Source organism: Mesoplodon densirostris, chromosome 8 (assembly GCF_025265405.1).
Source record: "Mesoplodon densirostris isolate mMesDen1 chromosome 8, mMesDen1 primary haplotype, whole genome shotgun sequence".
NCBI classification, from domain to species: domain Eukaryota; kingdom Metazoa; phylum Chordata; class Mammalia; order Artiodactyla; family Ziphiidae; genus Mesoplodon; species Mesoplodon densirostris.
In genome coordinates, this window is record NC_082668.1 from 57,085,733 (window position 1) to 57,105,483 (window position 19,751).

The following is a 19,751-nucleotide window of genomic DNA, read 5'->3' on the forward strand; positions in this document are numbered from 1 at the left end:
TTTTGCTTGAGGATTTACCTTTCTTTTGGTTGATTCATGACAATTAGAAATTATTCATTTTTATTTAGGAACTCATGCATTCTTGTTTATGGAAACTTCATATTACTAAGTGTCCTTTGAGACAGTAAGTACCTTGTAGCAAATGGCATCATGGGGAGATTGTTGGTTTTTTTTTTTTTTTTTTTTTTTTTTTTTTTGGCTGCACCGTGTAGCATGCAGGATCCTAGTTCCACGACCAGGGATCGAACCCCTGCTTCGTGCAGTGGGAGTGCAGAGTCTTAACCAGTGGACCACCAGGGAAGTCCCCTTAGGGAGTTTTTATAAATTGTGAATAGCTGGAAAGCAATATGATGCAGTTTGGTTGGAATGTTAGAAGTAGCTAGCAAGAGGTAAGATAGATGTAAAAGTTATGATAGAGGGGAATGTAGTGGATGTTTTCCACTTATATATGTGATATAGATAATTCACATATCACATGCACTACAGGCATAGTGATAGGGTAGTTGAAATTATTTTGTGAACATGTTAGCTGATTATATTGTGAAATTCTCAAAGATGATTTCTTTTGCTTTGTTACCAATAGTGTTTCATAAAATTATTCCCTTGTTTCCCATGAATTGTTAGACTTAATTAAACTGTACAGATCCTGTAGTGTGTGTTCCATCCAGTTTCTTTATTGGAGACAGTGGAATTCCCTTGGAAGTAATAGCAGGAAGTGTTCCTGCAGATGAACTTGTTACCAGAATCCACAAAGTCCGGCAGGTGAGGAGGAACAGAATTGTTCTTTGTATAAACATGGGTAAATGGTATGTCAGGAACTTGACGTTGGAATATTTTTGGAGCCACTCTGAATATTTAGGAACTAACCATGCTATTAAAAGGTAGTAAATACTGTCTTTCTGGACTGGTTTTGAAAATAACATTATGAAGTTCAAGGTGCCCACTATACCTAATACATGAGTGACTTCTTATTGTCCCTTCCCTTTTTCTCCCTCAGCCAGCCACATAATGCAGTCACTATTATTTGTTGCAAAAGGGAGTTGCTGTCACATTAAGGTCCCTAACAGTATATTGCTTGACTTTTTTAAGGACCTTACTCAATTTCTCACTTGCATCCACTTTGGGCAAATGGCTAATATAGCTTGTAACTTTTTTCCTTGAATTCTAATTGTAAGAAAAATCAACAGTGTGCTTTAAATATCTTTTTATGCTATTGTCACCTTGCAGTTGAATTCCATAATGTGATTATGTCATATTTAGGATTATACATTTTAGATTGATTTACTTGGAAAGTTTAGTACTTCTCCCTTCTATGGAGTACAAATTGACTTGCTCATATTTTGGTCTCATACACCATGGTAAACTTAGATTCTTATCTGTAATTAAATTCCAATGTTTTTTCTCCCTAGATGCACTCGTTAAAAGGTGAAATATCAGTGGCAGATAGTGGCCAGTCAGAAAGTTCAGTCTCTACTCCATCCACCTCATTTGAACACAACAACACTTCTGAAAACTGTCAGTCCAGAAATGTAGAGCTCTGTGAGACACCACCCACTTCTGATACAAAGTCAGATTCTGCAACAGGTAATTTTTAATGTACCCTTTTGGGTACACTGAACACTCCACTCCACTATAAAGGCCGTGGATTAATATCCTTAAAAATAAGAATACTGGGGCCTGGGCCTCCCTGGTGGCGCAGTGGTTAAGAGTCCGCCTGCCGATGCAGGGGATACGGGTTCGTGCCCCGGTCTGGGAGGATCCCATATGCCGCGGAGCGGCTGGGCCCGTGAGCCATGGCCGCTGGGCCTGCGCATCCGGAGCCTGTGCTCCGCAACGGGAGAGGCCACAACAGTGAGAGGCCCGCATACCGCAAAAAGAAAAAAAAAAAAAAAAAAAAAAAGAATACTGGGGCCTCCCTGGTGGCGCAGTGGTTAAGAGTCCGCCTGCCGATGCAGGGGATACGGGTTCGTGCCCCGGTCTGGGAGGATCCCATATGCCACGGAGCGGCTGGGCCCGTGAGCCATGGCCGCTGGGCCTGCGCATCCGGAGCCTGTGCTCCGCAACGGGAGAGGCCACAACAGTGAGAGGCCCGCATACCGCAAAAAGAAAAGAAAAAAAAAGAAAAAAAAAAATAAGAATACTGTATTTTCCCCCTTCACGTTCATTTAACTTAAAATTTAATATGTTTGTCATTTAGTGGCAGAAGGGGATAAAGTCAGTGACTCTGTCCTTCAAACCCAAATAGGAAACAGTCCAGAACAGCTGATAGTAGTAATTTCTGCTACTGTGCTATGGTTCAGGGACTGTCATTATGATACTCATGAGTTTTGTAAATCTCTTCTCAGCCAGAGGATATCGAAGGGACCAAGTGAACTGATGTGTTTGAAATTGTTTTTTTTTTTTTTTTTTTTTTGCGGTATGCGGGCCTCTCACTGTTGTGGCCTCCCCCGTCGCGGAGCACAGGCTCCGGACGCGCAGGCTCCGGACGCGCAGGCTCAGCGGCCATGGCTCACGGGCCTAGCCGCTCCGCGGCATATGGGATCCTCCCAGACCGGGGCACGAACCCGTATCCCCTGCATCGGCAGGCGGACTCTCAACCACTTGCGCCACCAGGGAGGCCCTGAAATTGTTTTTATAACATAAAATACTATACACTTTTAAGAGAATTGTATTTGCACTTTTAAAATTAGAATTAAAAGTTAATTATAAAATAGAGCTTGTAGCAGTAGGAGGTGTGACTGCAGAGGGGTTGATAGAAAAGACAGAGGAGAAAGTTTATACTGTATATTAGGGATCATGCACAGTCAGAGTTGTTCTGTGTAATATGGCTTTGTATTAGGCAATGTAGGGTTAGATAAGTTAAGAAGTTAGAATATTAGTATCCGAAAAGGTGATCCTGCTCCAGCATCCTGGATAGATAATCATCAAGCCTCTATTTGAATACATTTAATGACAGGAAGCTCAGTACCTTGCTAGGAAGCCTATTCTATTGTCAAAGCCCTAGGTTTTAGAGAAGTTCTTCCTTTATTGAACTGAAATTTGATGCTCTGTAATTTCCCATGAACTTGAGTGCTTTAGTGCTACTTATAGAGTTACACATAATTCTCTGGATTCTGTTATATTCCCACAAAGAGTGTTGATGTTTTTGTTTTAGTAGGCAATTAATTTGGTTAGACTCAAACTGTTAGACTCTGTCTTATCCGAGGTGAGTAGCAACTCTAAGTTCTTTGTAGCTTTTTTTTTTTGAGCTTCATTATGGAAAATTTCAAACATATACAGAAGTAGAGAAAATAGTATAAGAAATCCTATCCCATGAACCCATTGCCTATCTTCCAACTTTTTTTTTGGAAGGGGGGCTGTGCCCCCGTGCCTTGTAGGATCTTAGTTCCCTGACCAGGGATCAAACCACGCCTCCTACAGTGTAAGTGCGGAGTCTTAACCACTGGACCGCCAGACAAGTCCCCCAACTATTTTTGATTCATGGCCAATATTGTTTCATCTCTGCCCCCTTTCCTCGTCTCCTTGCCATTTATTATTTAGAACACACTTAGGCATTATATCATTTCATCTTTAAAAATGTTGGTACCGGGAATTTCCTGGTGGTCCAGTGGTTAGGAGTCCGTGCTGTTACTGCCTAGGGCCCGAGTTCAATCCCTGGTCAGGGAACTAAAAATCCCATAAGCCACACGGCACAGCAAAAACAAAACAAAACAAAAAATGTTGGTATCTAAAAGATAAGCACTTTAGAAAAATAACCGGGCTTCCCTGGTGGCGCAGTGGTTGAGAGTCCGCCTGCCGATGCAGGGGACACGGGTTCGTGCCCCGGTCCGGGAAGATCCCACATGCCACGGAGCAGCTGGGACCGTGAGCCATGGCCGCTGAGCCTGCGCGTCCGGAGCCTGTGCTCCACAACGGGAGAGGCCACAACAGTGAGAGGCCCGAGTATCGAAAAATAAAATAAAATAAAATAACCACAATACCATTATCCCTTATGAAACCTAGAAAGTTTAACAGTAATTCCTTTTTATCATTAATTATCTAGGCAATATTTACATTACGCTAAGTTTTTCAGTTTGTTTGAGTTGGAGTCCAATATATCATTTTTTTAAATTAATTTATCTTTTCAATTTTGGCTGTGTTGGGTCTTCGTTGCTGCGCACGGGCTTTCTCTAGTTGCGGCAAGCGGGGGCTACTCTTTGTTGCGGTGTGCGGGCTTCTCATTGCAGTGGCTTCTCTTGTTGCAGAGCACGTGCTCTAGGCACGTGGGCTTCAGTAGTTGTGGCGCGCGGGCTCAGTAGGTGTGGCTCCCAGGTTCTAGAGCGCAGGCTCAGTAGTAGTGTTGCACTGGCTTAGTTGCTCCGCAGCATGTGGGATCTTCCTGGACCAGGGCTTGAACCTGCATCCCCTGCATTGGCAGGAAGATTCTTAACCACTGCACCACCAGGAAAGCCCTCCAGTTGTCTTCTTAAACCTAAAGACAGAACGTCCTCTAGTAAATTTTTATTGTGTTTGGATTTTTTTTTTAATACATTTATTTATTTATTTATTTTTGGCTGCATTGGGTCTTTGTTGCTGTGCACGGGCTTTTCTCTAGCTGTGGTGAGCAGGGGCTACTCTTCGTTGTGGTGCGCAGGCTTCTCATTGCATTGCGGTGGCCTCTTTTGTTGCAGAGCACAGGCTCTAGGCACACGGGTTTTAAGTAGTTGTGGCTCGCGGGCTCTAGAGCACAGGTTCAGTAGTTGTGGTGCACGGGCTTAGTTGCTCTGTGTCATGTGGGATCTTCTTGGACTAGGTATCGAACCTGTGTCCCCTGCATTGGCAGGCAGATTCCTAACCACTGTGCCACCAGGAAAGTCCCTGTGTTTGGATTTTTATCAGTTGTTTTAGCTTATTGCCATCCATTTTTCTTTGTTTACGAGTCATAGGTCCACCTAAGTTACACACAGCGCTTTTTTTTTCAGCTTGTCCACAAATTATCTTCAGAAGTTTTCTTAAATTTTTTTTCTGATATCAAGATATAAATGTCGGGCTTCCCTGGTGGCGCAGTGGTTGAGAGTCCGCCTGCCGATGCAGGGGACACGGGTTCGTGCCCTGGTCCGGGAAGATCCCACATGCTGCGGAGCGGCTGGGCCCATGAGCCATGGCCGCTGAGCCTGCGCGTCCGGAGCCTGTGCTCCACAACGGGAGAGGCCACAACAGTGAGAGGCCCACGTACTGCAAAAAAAAAAAAAAAAAAAAAAGATATAAATGTCCTTGGCATTCATTTTATTTACTAAAGAAAAGTGATTAATTTCCTACTGAGCACACACTGGCTGCCAGAGGTTACCACTTCTTATCAAAGGGTTTCATTCAGTGGTATGCTGGTAAATATTTAACAAAAGGTTGTTTTTTGGGGGGGAGATAAAAAGCCCTTATTTGTAGTGTTTGCTAATTTCCGAAGTGTAAATATTCCTCCTATCGCTGATTTCAAGTTACATAGGTGATGCACTGAATGCAGAGGTAAGAAGAGATGTGTACCTTTGGTTCTGCTTAGTAATTCTAATATTTCTACTACTGCTGTAATAACTGAAGCACTTACTATGTGCTAGTCCTAGTAAAAGTCTCAGCGTTTTACTTCTATTAACACATACTTCTCATGATATTTCTATGAGGTTATTATCCCCATTTTACAGAAGAGGTACAGTGTGAGTAAGTAACTTATTAAAGTGACAGAACAGGATTCAGCCCAGACTCTGTTGCTCCGCATTCCATGCTCTTCCAAGGATCAAAAAGGTAAAGAAGAATTAAGTTGATGGTGAGTGGTAAGGAAGGAAATAGCAGAGGTTCTGAAAGGGAGTACCAGACCATAGCTATCCTCTACAGCAGGCCAGGACAAAATTCTGTCCTTCAGGAGATCCTTAAAAGAATACTAGTGTAGATATAAAAAGCTTTTCTAAGGAATCATTGTGGTGTGCAGAAGCAGATCCCTTGGGTCATCATAAGTCTAGAGTGATACTCAGTATCAAACTTGGCCTCTAGAATTCCCCCCTCCCTTTTTTTTTTTTTTTTTTTTTTTTTTTGACTGTGATGCACAGCGTGCCGGATCTTAGTTCGCTGACCAGGTATCAAACCCGTGCCGCCTGCAGTGGAAGTGCGGAGTCCTAACCACTGGACAGCCAGGGAAGTCCCTAGAGCTTCACTATTGAATACCATAACCTCAGCCACATGTGGCAATTGTAATTAAAATTAAATACAATTAAAAATTTAGTCTCTCACCTGCACTGGCCTTAATACCAGCGCTCAGTAGCCACTTGTCCCTGACTAGTGGCTACCCTATGGGATACCAAAGATAGTGGACCATGCTTCTTTAGAGTAGAGCCTACCTCTGGCCAGGCATGCTTACTCTACTTTTGTTATGTCTCTCACTGCCAGATTAATATTTCATGTTTTATCTCAGTGGCTTTCAGTTGGGTAGCTGCCTTATTTCCCATTTATATACTTTTGTATCCAGATCCAAACATAAGAATTATCACTAGTAATAGCTCATTTCTTATCTCCTACTCCATTCTTAGGGAAAAAATGTATTGTTTAAGAAACAAGATTGTTAACAGACGTTGTAACCCAAAAGATATATACCTTTTTAAAAATTGGCATTGAATGCAATATTCTTCTTATTTCTTTTCTTTCTTTCTTTTTCTTTTAAATAATTAAGGAGGAGAAATTTCAGGCCAGGCCACTGTGTCTCAAGAGCCTGGTGGATGTTCAAATCAGAGACCTACAGAGGAGCTCACCATCAGAGTGGAAAGGTTTGGTCTTGTTTTTAGAAATAGTATTTTGTTAGAAAGACAGTGGTTTTCAGTTATTTCATTGATTTGAATAAGAGCTAAAATTACACAAATGAAATTTCAGAATTCTAGGTTGAAGTTTTTTATTACCTGACCAACTTATTTGTATCCATAAAAACTACATTCTAGAAGTAAAAACTTCTGTATCTCTGAAGTCATCGGTCAGTTTTAGGTCTGATAATTTTAAGAATCCCTTTTTCACTAGTATTTTGGTATATGTGTTTCCATCTGTTACTTCTGCTTTTATCTCTCTGTGTCATAGGATAAGTTCCAGATGGGCAAGAACTTCAGCTAATTTTATTACTATGTACTGAGCCTGGGTTCTGCATAAGTGGGTGTCTATTAAGTGTCATGTGTTATTAGTTGGTCTCATAATCAAATTTCTGACTTCTTGTGGTTTCTAGTTTAGTATTTTTAATTTTGTAGTGATTATCAAATCATAGTCTTATATTATGATTCTTAAAAGATAACTGAGTTAATGGTGAATGGATAAGCAGGAATATTTTAAAATCTTGACTTAAAAATCATTCAGTGTAATATGGAAGTTAAGAAAAATTACTTAGACTTGATATTTTCTTGTTCACGTCGATGTTATGGGGAACCAGAGTTCAAAGTGATTGCTGACATTGGGTATTTGGGTTAGCTCATGATTCAGTAAAAATGTGCTTCATTTTAGCAAAACCTAGATTCTGATTATTCTTTATGGGAGTTGGGGCAGGGCCAGAATCTGGAGGTGCAAAGCAGGGTAGATCTCTCACAGCAGTGAGAAATGGGGTGTGTCTGGAAGAAGAGCAGTAGGGAACCAGAGTTCCAGGGGCTCATCCTCTTCTGTTCCTTTCTGCTTTGCTAACACCAAGCCCACCACTGTGCACCCTTACTTGCATCACCCTGGGATCCTGGGGTGAAGTGAAAATGAAAAATCAGGAAAAGATTTCGAGAGTTGGGGGGAATGTGAAGAAACATGGCAGGTAGCCCTTTATTGTGGGGTGAGATCAAGTGCTATTTAATTCCTGTGGGAAAGGGGAGGATCGAACCCGGGCCCTTGGCAATATGAGCTCAGAGTCCTAACCACTGGACATCCAGGGAATTCCCCCCAATAGTTTCCATTCTTATGTAAAGGGGTGTCTGCTTGTGTCTGCCTGACGGTTCTGCAAATAGAATATAATATGCCATTTTTAATTAAAAAATAATTATATGTACACATATTGTTGTATATGTGTTATATAGTATAATGAGTCCAAAAAAGATATTTTAAGACATGCACCAAAGTGTTTATACTAGTATCTATGAAATTGGAATTCGAGATTTTTTTCTTTGCTTTGTTCTGGGGTTGCCAAGTTTTCTTCCTTGAGCATTATTACTTTTATAGTTAGCCTGTCAGGACAGAGTGGGTCTACAGCTGTTTGAGATTTCTTAAATTGAAAAAAACTATAAAGCACTCTTAGAAGATACATATACACAAAATTTGTTACGCTTTTAAAACGGGATACTAATGTTGAGATTAGATAAAATGTTGACAAGCTCTTAATAACGAAACAGTTTTCATTGGGAAGTAACTATTAGCTGCTTAGACAGCATTTCAAAAATCCGGGTCATATGATCATATAATTAAAATCGTGTAAGCACTTCAAATTGTTGCTTGTTACTGTATAGCTACATTGACTGTGTATTGACTATACCACAATTTATTTATCCATTCTACTGTTGATGGATATTTGAATTATTTTCAGTTTGGGTCAGTTAAGAATACAATTGCTATGAACATTCTTTTATTACATGTCTTGGTGAACATATTTTTTGGGTGTATTTTCAGGAGTCTGAATTTCTGGGTCATAGATACTGGCTGAACAGTTTTCCAGAGTGGTTATACCAATTCATAACTTCCGTCAGCAGTAAGATATTTCATAGGTCCTTTTTTTAACCCTGATGTGTTACAATTAATTTCTCTTACAATTTTTTTTGATGCACAGATTGCTTCAGATTTGGTTAGCGGAACCTCTTCATCCTGGGCCTTACGTCCTTTTGACATCCTTTTTGTAAAAAAGAAATCTGTAGACATTTTGCTAAATTTTTCCTCTTGTGTTGCTGCGTTCTAGTGCATCATTCATTTTTCTCACTGTGTGCACCTCAACTTCATCATCTCTTTGGGGTTCTAAACCATCATTCTTTGAGCGTCCCTTGATTTCTGGCACAAGTTGTTCAACTGAGTTTTAACAAATGCATATACCTGTGTAACCCAAATCCCTCTGAGAAAGTGCCATTAGTTTTTAAAAATTGAGATATAATTCACATACCATAAAATTCAAAGTGGGTTTTTATATATTCACAAGGTTGTGCAACCATTACCACTGTCTGCTTTCAAAATCATTAGTTTTTAATTGCTGAGTTTCTCACAGTTCAGAATCAATTTTGGAATTACTGGTTTTTATAAATGTTAGCCTTCAGCTTTTTGCTTTTATTTTTTAACAGTTTTGTGCCATAATACTGTTTACGTCTTTGTAAGAAGTAAAGCATTTGTAAGTCATTGATTTATACATAATATAATATGTATATTATGTGCCATAATACTGTTTACGTCTTTGTAAGAAGTAAAGCATTTGTAAGTCATTGATTTATACATACGTATTTGAAGATGCATATTTTCAAATAAATATTCAGAGAATTCCCTGGCAGTCCAGTGGTTGGGACTCCGAGCTCTCACTGCCATGGCCCCAGGTTCAATCCCTGGTTGGGGGACTAAGATCCTACAAGCCACATGGCACAGCCAAAACAAAAAAAATCAAGATCTGATAAATTGGGAGGAATGGGAACTAATGTTAAGTAGGAGGTAAGGCACTTAGAGCTGGAGTGAGGCTTCTGATGGTCCCGCTGACTCCTCATGGATTTCCCTAGGGGCAGGGACCAGGTAGGTAAGTTGTTGCTTTGCCTTCAGGAGCTTTTTTGTCTGTCTCCACATTTCCCCAGTTTTTAGCTAAAGAAATCTTCTAAATGTAATTTATATTAATATGATGTATCTCAGTTAATGTATTTTTTAAACTTTTAAAATACAGACTAACCAAAAAACTTGAAGAAAGGAGAGAAGAGAAAAGGAAAGAGGAAGAACAGGTAAAGTTCATGTGCCTGGCATTGTTTTCCTCTTCCCTTAAGTGAGGGAGCATTTGATTCCCTATTCAGTTTGGCAGACCTGGAATGGCTTCCTGGTTATATAGTTCAGTGTTGCAGCACAGTGAGGGGAATTATCTGTCTTCTGTAGTAAGGTCATAGTGTACACTTTTTTGTGTTCTTTTTATAAATTGCTAGGAATAGGTTGGACCATCTTTTCTTCCTCTGCAATGAATCCTTTACGCTAAGAATAAAGGGACTTGAACTAAAATTGGTTTGATGCAGTTCAAAGTTTTAGTTCCTTTTTGTGAAAAAGAAATGCGTAGATATTTTGCTGAATTTTTCCTTTGGTGTTGCTGCGTTCTAGTGCACCATTTGTTTTTCTCACCTTGTGCACCTGAACTGTGTCATCTCTTTGGGGTTCTAATATACGAAGGTTATCAGGTCTTCAAGCTAAATAAATGACTACCATGTTGTCCTTAGAGGGCACCTCAGAAACCAAAGACCTGTAATGTTTTTTTTTCAAATGACACTGACCACATCATAATCTTAACAGAACCACTGGCAAAGACATAAATTGATAGACATTTGACCATTAACCCATGCTGTTAATACATTCTACTAGACCCCTAGATTTTGTGAAGTTGTACTATTCCTTTAGCTGTACCCTATAACCGGCTTTCCCTGCCTACAAAATAATATTAAGGGAAGATTATTAAATTTTGTTTTCGGCTCATAAAACTTACTTTTTCTTTAATTCAGAGAGAGATTAAGAAGGAAATTGAGAGGAGGAAAACTGGAAAAGAAATGTTGGATTATAAAAGAAAGCAAGAAGAAGAATTAACAAAAAGAATGTTAGAGGAAAGAAACAGAGAAAAGGCAGAAGATAGGGCAGCTCGAGAGCGTATAAAACAGCAGATTGCACTGGTGAGTATTAAGTTTATTTTTAATGCTTGACTCTAGAACATTAGTGAAATTGTTTTTTCATGCACAATGGTTTTGGTTTACTACCAGACAGGGCACACGAAAATGGTAGATTTTAAGGACTCAGAGCATACCAATTCTCAGTTTTCTTTTCCTAGAAATTGTGTATTGAATTAAAATACAGTTAAGATTAAAACTGAGATGGGTTTTTGGAAGTAATTTTTCTCAGTGTTATATTATGAATTTTATCAGTAGTGAAAAGGTAGTTTTCAAAGATTCCCTAGGAAACAAGCTAAGAATTTGCAACATCACAGCCTCCGCTAGTCATAAGCATTCTTTTTTAGGACAAAGGATTTAGACACATCAAGCTTTAGGATGGTTTTGCAACAATTGCTTTTATTTATTTATTTTTTAAATTTATTTATTTATTTATTTTTGGCTGCATTGGGTCTTCGTTGCTGTGCGGAGGCTTTCTCTAGTTGCAGAGAGTGGGAGCTACTCTTTGTTGCAGCGTGCATGCTTCTCGTTGCAGCAGCTTCTCTTGCTGTGCAGCACAGGCTCTAGGTGCACAGGCTTCAGTAGTTGTGCGCACGGGCTCAGTTGCTCCGTGGCATGTGGGATCTTCCCAGACCAGGGATCAAACCCATGTCCCCTGAATTGGCAGGCAGATTCTTAACCACTGCGCCACCAGGGAAGTCCCAACAATTGCTTTTAGAATTAAGCAGTTGTAATACATATTACACCCTACTTAATATTGTTTGTTTATTTATTCATTCAGTAAATATTTACTGATTATCTGTTATGTGCCAGATCTTGTTCCAGGCTTTAGAGAGAGAATAGTGACCAAAATCAAGTCCTTGTTTGCTTACTAATAACTCTGGTCCCTGAAAGTTGATAAAACTAAAAAATACCAGAATCAGAGTGATGAAGTTCATGTATGGCCTTAAGGAATTTCATGCATATTTATGTTCCTTATGTTTGGAAATGTGTAACTAGATCTTTCTGGCAGTGAAATATAATTAGTATCTAACAACTGTTTTAAAGGACCGTGCAGAGAGAGCTGCTCGTTTTGCAAAGACAAAGGAAGAAGTAGAAGCTGCTAAAGCTGCTGCCCTGCTGGCCAGACAGGCAGAAATGGAAGTCAAGAGAGACTCTTCCACAAAAGAAAGAAGGTACTTTATTTCTTGCTAAAATGTATGTGTATACATGGCAGCTGAGGAGAAAAGCAGTTGTGGGCTGCTTTTTAACACTGATGTGTTCTGTGGATTAATAAATAGTTCTACAAGAACATATTGATCAGTTTGGCAGCTGCCAGTGGTATTTGTCATTGAATGTGAATGTACAACATAATGATACTAAATACATGATGTTTAAAAGAAGGCTGAAGAAATCTCTTTTCAAAAGACAGAAAGCACGTACATCAAAATGATTATAGTGATTATCTCATGTGTACTGGAATTCTTTACTTGTTAGAATATCAAGTCAAACAGGATTAAGCAAAAGAGGGAATCCGTTGGCTCTGCAGCTGGGAGTTACAGTGATAGAATTGGTTAGGCATCACCAGATTCAGGGATCTGAAGGATATTATTAGGACTTTTTCTCTCTCCTTTTAATCTCTTGGTTTCTGTCTTAGCTTTATTCTCAGAGAAACTCTTTAGATAGTGTCAGGAGAGCCTAGGGCCTCCTGGCACCTTCCAGGATCTTGAGCTTCTGATCCTAGAGAGGAAAGACTAATCCTTTTTCTCATTCACTGAGAATTCTGATTGGCCCTGCTTGGGTCATGTGGCCATCTTTTTTTTTTTTTTTTTTTTTTTTTGGCGGTACGCGGGCCTCTCACTGTTGTGGCCTCTCCCGTTGCGGAGCACAGGCTCCGGACGCGCAGGCTCAGTGGCCGTGGCTCACGGGCCCAGCCGCTCCGCGGCATGTGGGATCTTCCCGGACCGGGGCATGAACCCGTGTCCCCTGCATCGGCAGGCGGACTCTCAACCACTGCGCCACCAGGGAAGCCCCATCTTAATACCATGTCCACTGGTATAGGCCAGCTGGTTGGGGTAGTAGACATGCCCACCCCTGTGCTGAAGGAGATAAGGAAATATTACTGATAATCATACCCGAATGAATGAATGAATTGGAGGGATAAGGCAGTTCCCAAAACAAAAATGTGTTGCAAAGACAGAAATTCATATTTCTGGTACATACTGCTAGTAGGATTACGGTTAATGTTTGTTTTGTTCTTTGTACTTTTCTGCATTTTCTATATTAGAAGATTAACAAGTGGGATTTCCCTGGTGGCGCAGTGGTTAAGAATCCGCCTGCCAATGCAGGGGACATGGGTTCGAGCCCTGGTCTGGGAAGATCCCACATGCTGCGGAGCAGCTAAGCCTGTGCGCCACAACTACTGAGCCTGTGCTCTAGAGCCCGCGAGCCACAACTGCTGAGCCCGCGTGCCACAACTACTGAAGCCTGTGCACCTAGAGCCTGTGCTCTGCAACAAGAGAAGCCACCACAATGAGAAGCACGCGAACTGCAATGAAGAGTAGCCCCCACTCACTGCAACTAGAGAAAGTCCGCGCGCAGCAATGAAGACCCAATGCAGCCAAAAATAAATAAATAAATAAAATAAAAACTATTTTCCGAAAGTAATAAAATACTTAAGAATATATTTAACAGAAGTGTAAAACTTATACACTGAAAACTAGAAAACATTATCGTAATAATTAAAGAAGACCTAACTAAATACGTGGAAAGATATTTCGTTCTCATAGATCAGAAGACTGTATTGTTAAGATGGCAGTAATCCCCAAGCTGGTTTACAGATGCAACACAATCCCTATCAAAATTCCAGCTATTTTTTTTGCCAACATTTATGCAGGAATCTGATTCTAAAATTTATATGGAAATGCAAGGGACCCAGAATAGTCAAAACAATCTGGAAAAAGAACAAAGTTGGAGGACTCAAACTTTCTGATTTTAAAACTTAACTATGAAACTACAGTAACCAAGACAGTGTGGTATTGGCATAAGGCTGGACATATGGGTTGATGTATAGGCATACCTCGTTTATTGTGCTAATGCTTTATTGCAGTTTTTTACAGATTGAAGTTTTGTGGCAACTCTGTGCTGTCAGTTGATAGTTAGAATTTTTAGCAACAAAATATTTTTAAATTAAGGCATGTAACATAGTTTTTCTAGACATATGCTACTGCACACTTATTAGACTGGAGTATAGTATAAACATAACTTATATGCACTGGGAAACCAAAAATTTCATGTGACTTGCTTTATTGTGATAGTTGTGGTGGTGTGGAACCAAACCCACAATATCTCTGAGGTATGCCTGTAATAGGAATTGAGTCTCTAGAAATAAACCTATGCGTTTATGATCAACTGATTTTTGAAAAGTTTACTAAGACCATTCAATGGGGAGAAAATGGTCTCTTCAACAGATGCTGCCTGGACAAGTGGATATCCATGTGCAAAATAATAAATTTGGACCATTATCTCACACCATATGGATCATCTACCTAAGTGTGAAAGCTAAAAGTATAAACTCTTGGGAGGAAAAGAAATGAGGAAATCTTGTGATCTTGGAATAGGCAATGGATTCTTAGACATGACACCAAAAGCACAAGTGACAAAAGAAACAGATAAGTTGGACTTCATCGAAATTAAAAACTTTTATGCTTCAAAGGATATCATCAGGATAGTGAAAAGACAGCCCACAAAATTGGAGGGACTTCCCTGGTGGTCCAGTGGTTAAGACTCCGCGCTTCCACTGCAGGGGGCACGGGTTTGATCCCTGGTCAGGGAACTAAGATCCTGCATGCCACACAGTGCAGCCAAAAAAAAAAAAAAAAAAATTGGAGAAAATATTTGCAAACCATATATCTGATAACGGACTTGTAACTGGAATATAAAAAGAAGTCAACAACAAAGAAGCAAACAACCCAATTTAAATATGGGGAAAGAATTTGAATAGATACTTTTTCGGAGAAGATATACAAATGATTAATAAGCACATGAAAAGATGCTCCACATTATTAGTCATTAGGAAAATCAAATCAAAACCACACCTTCTAGGAAGCCTAAATTTAAAGTGACCACCAGGACTTCCTTGGCAGTTCAGTGATTGGGACTCCACGCTCCCAATGTAGGGGGCACAGGTTCGATCCCTGGTCAGGGAACTAAGACCCTGAATGCCTCATGGCCGAAAAAAAATAAATAAGTAAGTAACCGCCAAGTCTTGGCAAGGATGTGGAGAATTTGGAACTTTCCTACGTTGCTAATGGGGTTATAAAATGGTACAACCACTTTGGAAAAACAACTTGGCAGTTCCTCAAAATGCTAAGCAATTCTACTCTTAAGTATATATCCAAGAGAGTTGAAAACAATGTCCACACAGAAACCTGTACGTGAATATTCATAGCAGCATTCTTCATAATAGCCAAAATGTGCTAATAACCAAAATGTCCATCAACTGAAGAGGGAATAAACAAAATATATAGCATACGATGGAATATTTTTCAGCAATAAAAAGGAAGGAAGGAATTACTGACACTTGCTACAACTTGGATGAACCTGGAAAACATAATGCTACATGAAAAAAGCCAGTTACCAAAAAGTCACACATCTTATGATTCCGTTATAGGAAGTGCCAGAAACAGACAAATCCACAAAGACAGAAAGTAGATGAGTGGTTGCCAGGGAAAGGGAGAGGGAGGAATGGGGACTGACTGCTAAAGGGCTTGGTTTCTTTTTGGGGTGATGAGAATGTTCTGGAATTAGACAGTAGTGATGGTTGCACAGCTCTGACTGTATTAAAGACCACTGAATTGTACATTTTAAAGGGTGAATTTTATCTCAAGCTGTTGTTAAAAATAATAAATGAGATTTGACTGTGAAAAAAACCGATTTTCTTTTTATTTTCTCTAATTGGAGAAATATTTGACATACATTTCTCTATAAGTTTAAGGAATACAGCCTGATGGTTTGATTTACATATATTTTGAAATGATAACCATGGCGCGTTCAGCTAACATCCATCTTCTCATACACAGTTGGCCCTTGGACAGTGCGGGGTTACAGTTGGCGTGCCACCCCCGCGTGGTCAAAATTCCGTGTATGACTTTAAAGTTGGCTCTCCATGTTCACGGTTCTGCATCCATGGATTCAATCAGCCGTGGATAGTGCAGTGCTGTAGTATGTGTTTATTGCAAAAAATCTACTTCTTCGTGGACCCGTGCAGCTCAGACCCCTGTTGTTCATGGGCTAAATGGAGATACAATTAAAAAACCTCTTTTCTTCGATGAGAATTCTTAGGATTTACTCTCAACAGCTTTCCTATATACCATAACAGCAGTGTTAGCTATAGTCGTCTTGTACGTTACATCCCTAGTACTTATTTACCTTAAATTAGAATTTTATACCTTTTGACCACCTTCTTCCAATCCTCCCTCCCCAACTCTCTATAAAAACCTGTTTTCAAAAAAAAAAAAAACCTGTTTTCATTACACATTTCCACTTCCATTTTCTCTTAGTTTTAATGATATCATTTGAGAATGTGTATAAGTAAAGATGCTGACTTAAATTTTCATTTTCTCATAGCAGTGTTGCGAGAATTCAATTCCGTCTTCCTGATGGTTCTTCCTTTACAAATCAGTTCCCTTCTGATGCTCCTCTAGAAGAAGCAAGGCAGTTTGCTGCACAGGTAAATTTATGTCTTGAGTTGTAATGAAGGTAGGTGAATGGGTTATTAGAATGTAGGAGGGGAAGTTTTCCAGGCAGGATTTGAAGAGTATGAATAAGTTAGGACTTATCCCCAGGAGCGAGGCACAAGATGCCTCTGGAATGTTCTGGAGCTTCCATCATGTATGAGTGCCATATGGGAACAGCATATCTGCTTGTTCTGTAAAAAGACAAATTTGCTGCTATTGTAAAATAGACTCTGGAAACTTTTCTCAGTGCTTAGTACATTCAGTTGGAGGAATGAAAAGCAAGTGATTTTCCAAAAGTCTAATCTGAAGGAGTTGTCCTCTGTAAAAGATGCATTTTTTCTTAGTCCTCTCTCTGAATTTTCTGCAAGTTGCTTAGAATGCTTTGGGGCTGGCAGTTTTCCAACCGTCTGCCAGTTGGTCAAACCTAAAGATCAATAAGCTTTATTTGGCAACAAGTATCTTCTTCAGGAATTTACTTCCAGAACATGGCCTTATTCAAGATCTGAATGGTTGTGAAATTGACATCTTAGAAGAGAAGATATGAGTACTTTCCAGTTAGTTTTTATTCTCTGATTGATTACTTTTTCTAAATGAGGCATCAGATGTCCTTTAGGATCTAGGCTTATTACACGTACCAGTATTTGTTTTACGTATCACTTCAAGATTAAAATTAGGATTCAGACTTTTCTGCTAGACCTCTTCTGCATTTAGTCTGCCATCTCACTTATAGGTCCCAAGAAAAGGATGCCTAAAAAGTTATATGCCTTCTTCCACTGGTGAGCTTGGCTGGACAGTATAAAAAGTTATTTTAATAACCCCTTTCCCCAAGCTTTATAGTAGAATCAACTCCAGATAGCCTCTTTCAACCTTCTTTTGCCTTGGAGCCCCACTTAGGGCCTCTCCAAATGGGGTGCTTCTGCCACAGGTAAGTGAAGAGTGAATCACATGAGTAAAAAAGAAAGATCTTTAATTGCATCAGTCCTATTAGAACTTCATCTCAGTACAGTGACCTAATTTTGTGACCTTATGTTGAGTGAGAACAGTGAGAGGTAGTATGACCTAGAGTAAAAAATTACCAAAAAAAGAAATTAGACTCTTCCCTTGGAAGATTTTATAAGTATAGGTGATTTAACATTGTGAAAGTGACTGTGATGCTTGACCACTGTAACTTCCTAGACCTGGGATTATGTGTGTAGTATGGGTTGATTATGGACCATTTACTCTCTGAGACGAGGAGGAGGCAAAAACTCCTGTCATATGTATAATATGAGGGAAATTCTGGTCTATTCCAGATTTTTAATACAAAATACCTACAATCCAAATGGCTGTTTGTGAGATATTAATGTAAGTTTGCCAGAGGACAGTGAAAACTCTAATTGCAAACTGCAGTCATACTTAAGATATATAATTGTTCATTTTTATTCAGTGTATTTATATAGTCTTAGGAAACATATTCTTGCTATTTCATGGTCTTTTTTTTTTTTTTTTTTTTTTTTTTTTTTTTTTTTGCGGTACACGGGCCTCTCACTGCCGTGGCCTCTCCCATTGGGGAGCACAGGCTCCGGACGCGCAGGCTCAGCGGCCATGGCTCACGGGCCCAGCCGCTCCGCGGCATGTGGGATTTCCTGGACCAGGGCACGAACCCGCGTCCCCTGCATCGGCAGGCGGACTCTCAACCACTGCGCCACCAGGGAAGCCCTCGTGGTCATTTTTGAGTTTTAAAAGCTTTTAAGTACTATTTGGATTTGATAGCCTCCAGCTATTTTTTGAAGCACAACGTTTTTATAAATGTTTTTTGATTTTACATTTAAGTGAACTTCTAAAATTAAAGCAGTCATTTTGGATGCATATGAGTTTGTAATATCTTACTTTATAAAGGCTCCACTGTAAGGTTTTAAAACTTATTGTTATGTTACAGACTGTTGGCAACACTTACGGTAATTTTTCATTAGCAACAATGTTTCCCAGGAGGGAATTTACCAAAGAAGATTATAAAAAGAAATTACTGGATTTGGAACTTGCCCCAAGTGCTTCAGTGGTACTGTTGCCAGTATGTATATGCATATATATTTTTTCCATTCTTATAGTCCTGTTTGTTCTGCTCTTGATCTTTTCTTATAATTAGAGGAAGGGAAGGTGAAAAGTGTACTGTGGGTAATTAAAATCCAAATTATCAAAAAATGTTAGATCAATTTATTGTTCCATTATCCTGGGCTTTATATTTGTATTGCTAGTGAGACACAATATAAATTTTCAACTTTTTCCCTCACCTATTTTCATGTACAAAAAATGACCAGTAGGAGAGGAAAAGAAATGTAGAATATTTGCCTAATCTACTGACTTGGTGTCATTTATTTATGTATGAGTATATGACTACTGTTTACCAATTTTTTAAAAAACATTTTAATCTAAAAATAGCATTCATTTTTAAACATATTAATCCCATCTGATCCTAACAATATTTTAATCTCTGATTAAGAAAAAGGCTCAGAACCTTAAATAATTTTGCCAAGGTGCCACCTTAAGTGCCAGAGCTGGGATGAGAGCTTGGGTCTTCCATATCTTGGTTAGTATATGGTAGTGCCCCCAAACCCACAGTTTCTCCTTCTGTGCTTTCAGTTACTTGTGGCCAACTGCACTTTGAAAACATTACATGGAAAATTCCAGAAATAAACAATTCAGAAGTTTTAAATTGCAGGCCGTTGTGAGTAGTGTGATGAAATGGTGTGTTGTCCCATCTGGAACATGAATCATCCCTTTGTCCAGCATATCCATGCTCTACATGTTACCTGCTCATTAGTCACTTTCTGGCCCTCTTGGTTATCGGATAGACTGTCGAAATATTGCAGTGCTTGTGTTCAAGGAACCCTAATTTTACTTAATAATGGCTCCAAAGCTCAAGACTGATGATGCTGGCAATTTTGCTAGTCCCTTATTGTGCCTAATTTATAAATTAAACTTTATCACAGGTATGTATGTGTAGGGAAAAACATAGTATATGTAGGGTTTGGTGCTATCCATGGTTTCAGGCATCCACTGGGGGGTCTTAGAAAGTATCCCCTGCAGGTAAGCAGGGGGACTACTATAGTTTGCCCAGATCTGAACTTTAGCCTCACACCTAAAACAGTCCTCCAGTAATCAGGATTAATTGTATTTTGAGATCTGAAACCTTTCCCTTTTTAAAAAT

General features: G+C 39.5%; 1 protein-coding gene across 2 annotated transcripts in view; it reads left to right on the forward strand.

Annotated features, from left to right (window-relative positions):
• UBXN4 (UBX domain protein 4) overlaps positions 1-19,751 on the forward strand; it is a 33,248-nt gene that overhangs the window by 10,632 nt on the left and 2,865 nt on the right. The window contains exons 4-11 of one of the 2 annotated variants that reach the window (XM_060106710.1): positions 644-762; positions 1,410-1,584; positions 6,692-6,785; positions 9,875-9,929; positions 10,689-10,853; positions 11,895-12,022; positions 16,458-16,557; positions 18,483-18,614. In XM_060106710.1, coding sequence (XP_059962693.1) covers positions 644-762; positions 1,410-1,584; positions 6,692-6,785; positions 9,875-9,929; positions 10,689-10,853; positions 11,895-12,022; positions 16,458-16,557; positions 18,483-18,614 — 968 coding nt within the window. Of the gene's footprint in view, positions 1-643; positions 763-1,409; positions 1,585-6,691; positions 6,786-9,874; positions 9,930-10,688; positions 10,854-11,894; positions 12,023-16,454; positions 16,558-18,482; positions 18,615-19,751 lie in introns of both variants that reach the window. The other variant, XM_060106709.1, reaches the window with a different exon arrangement.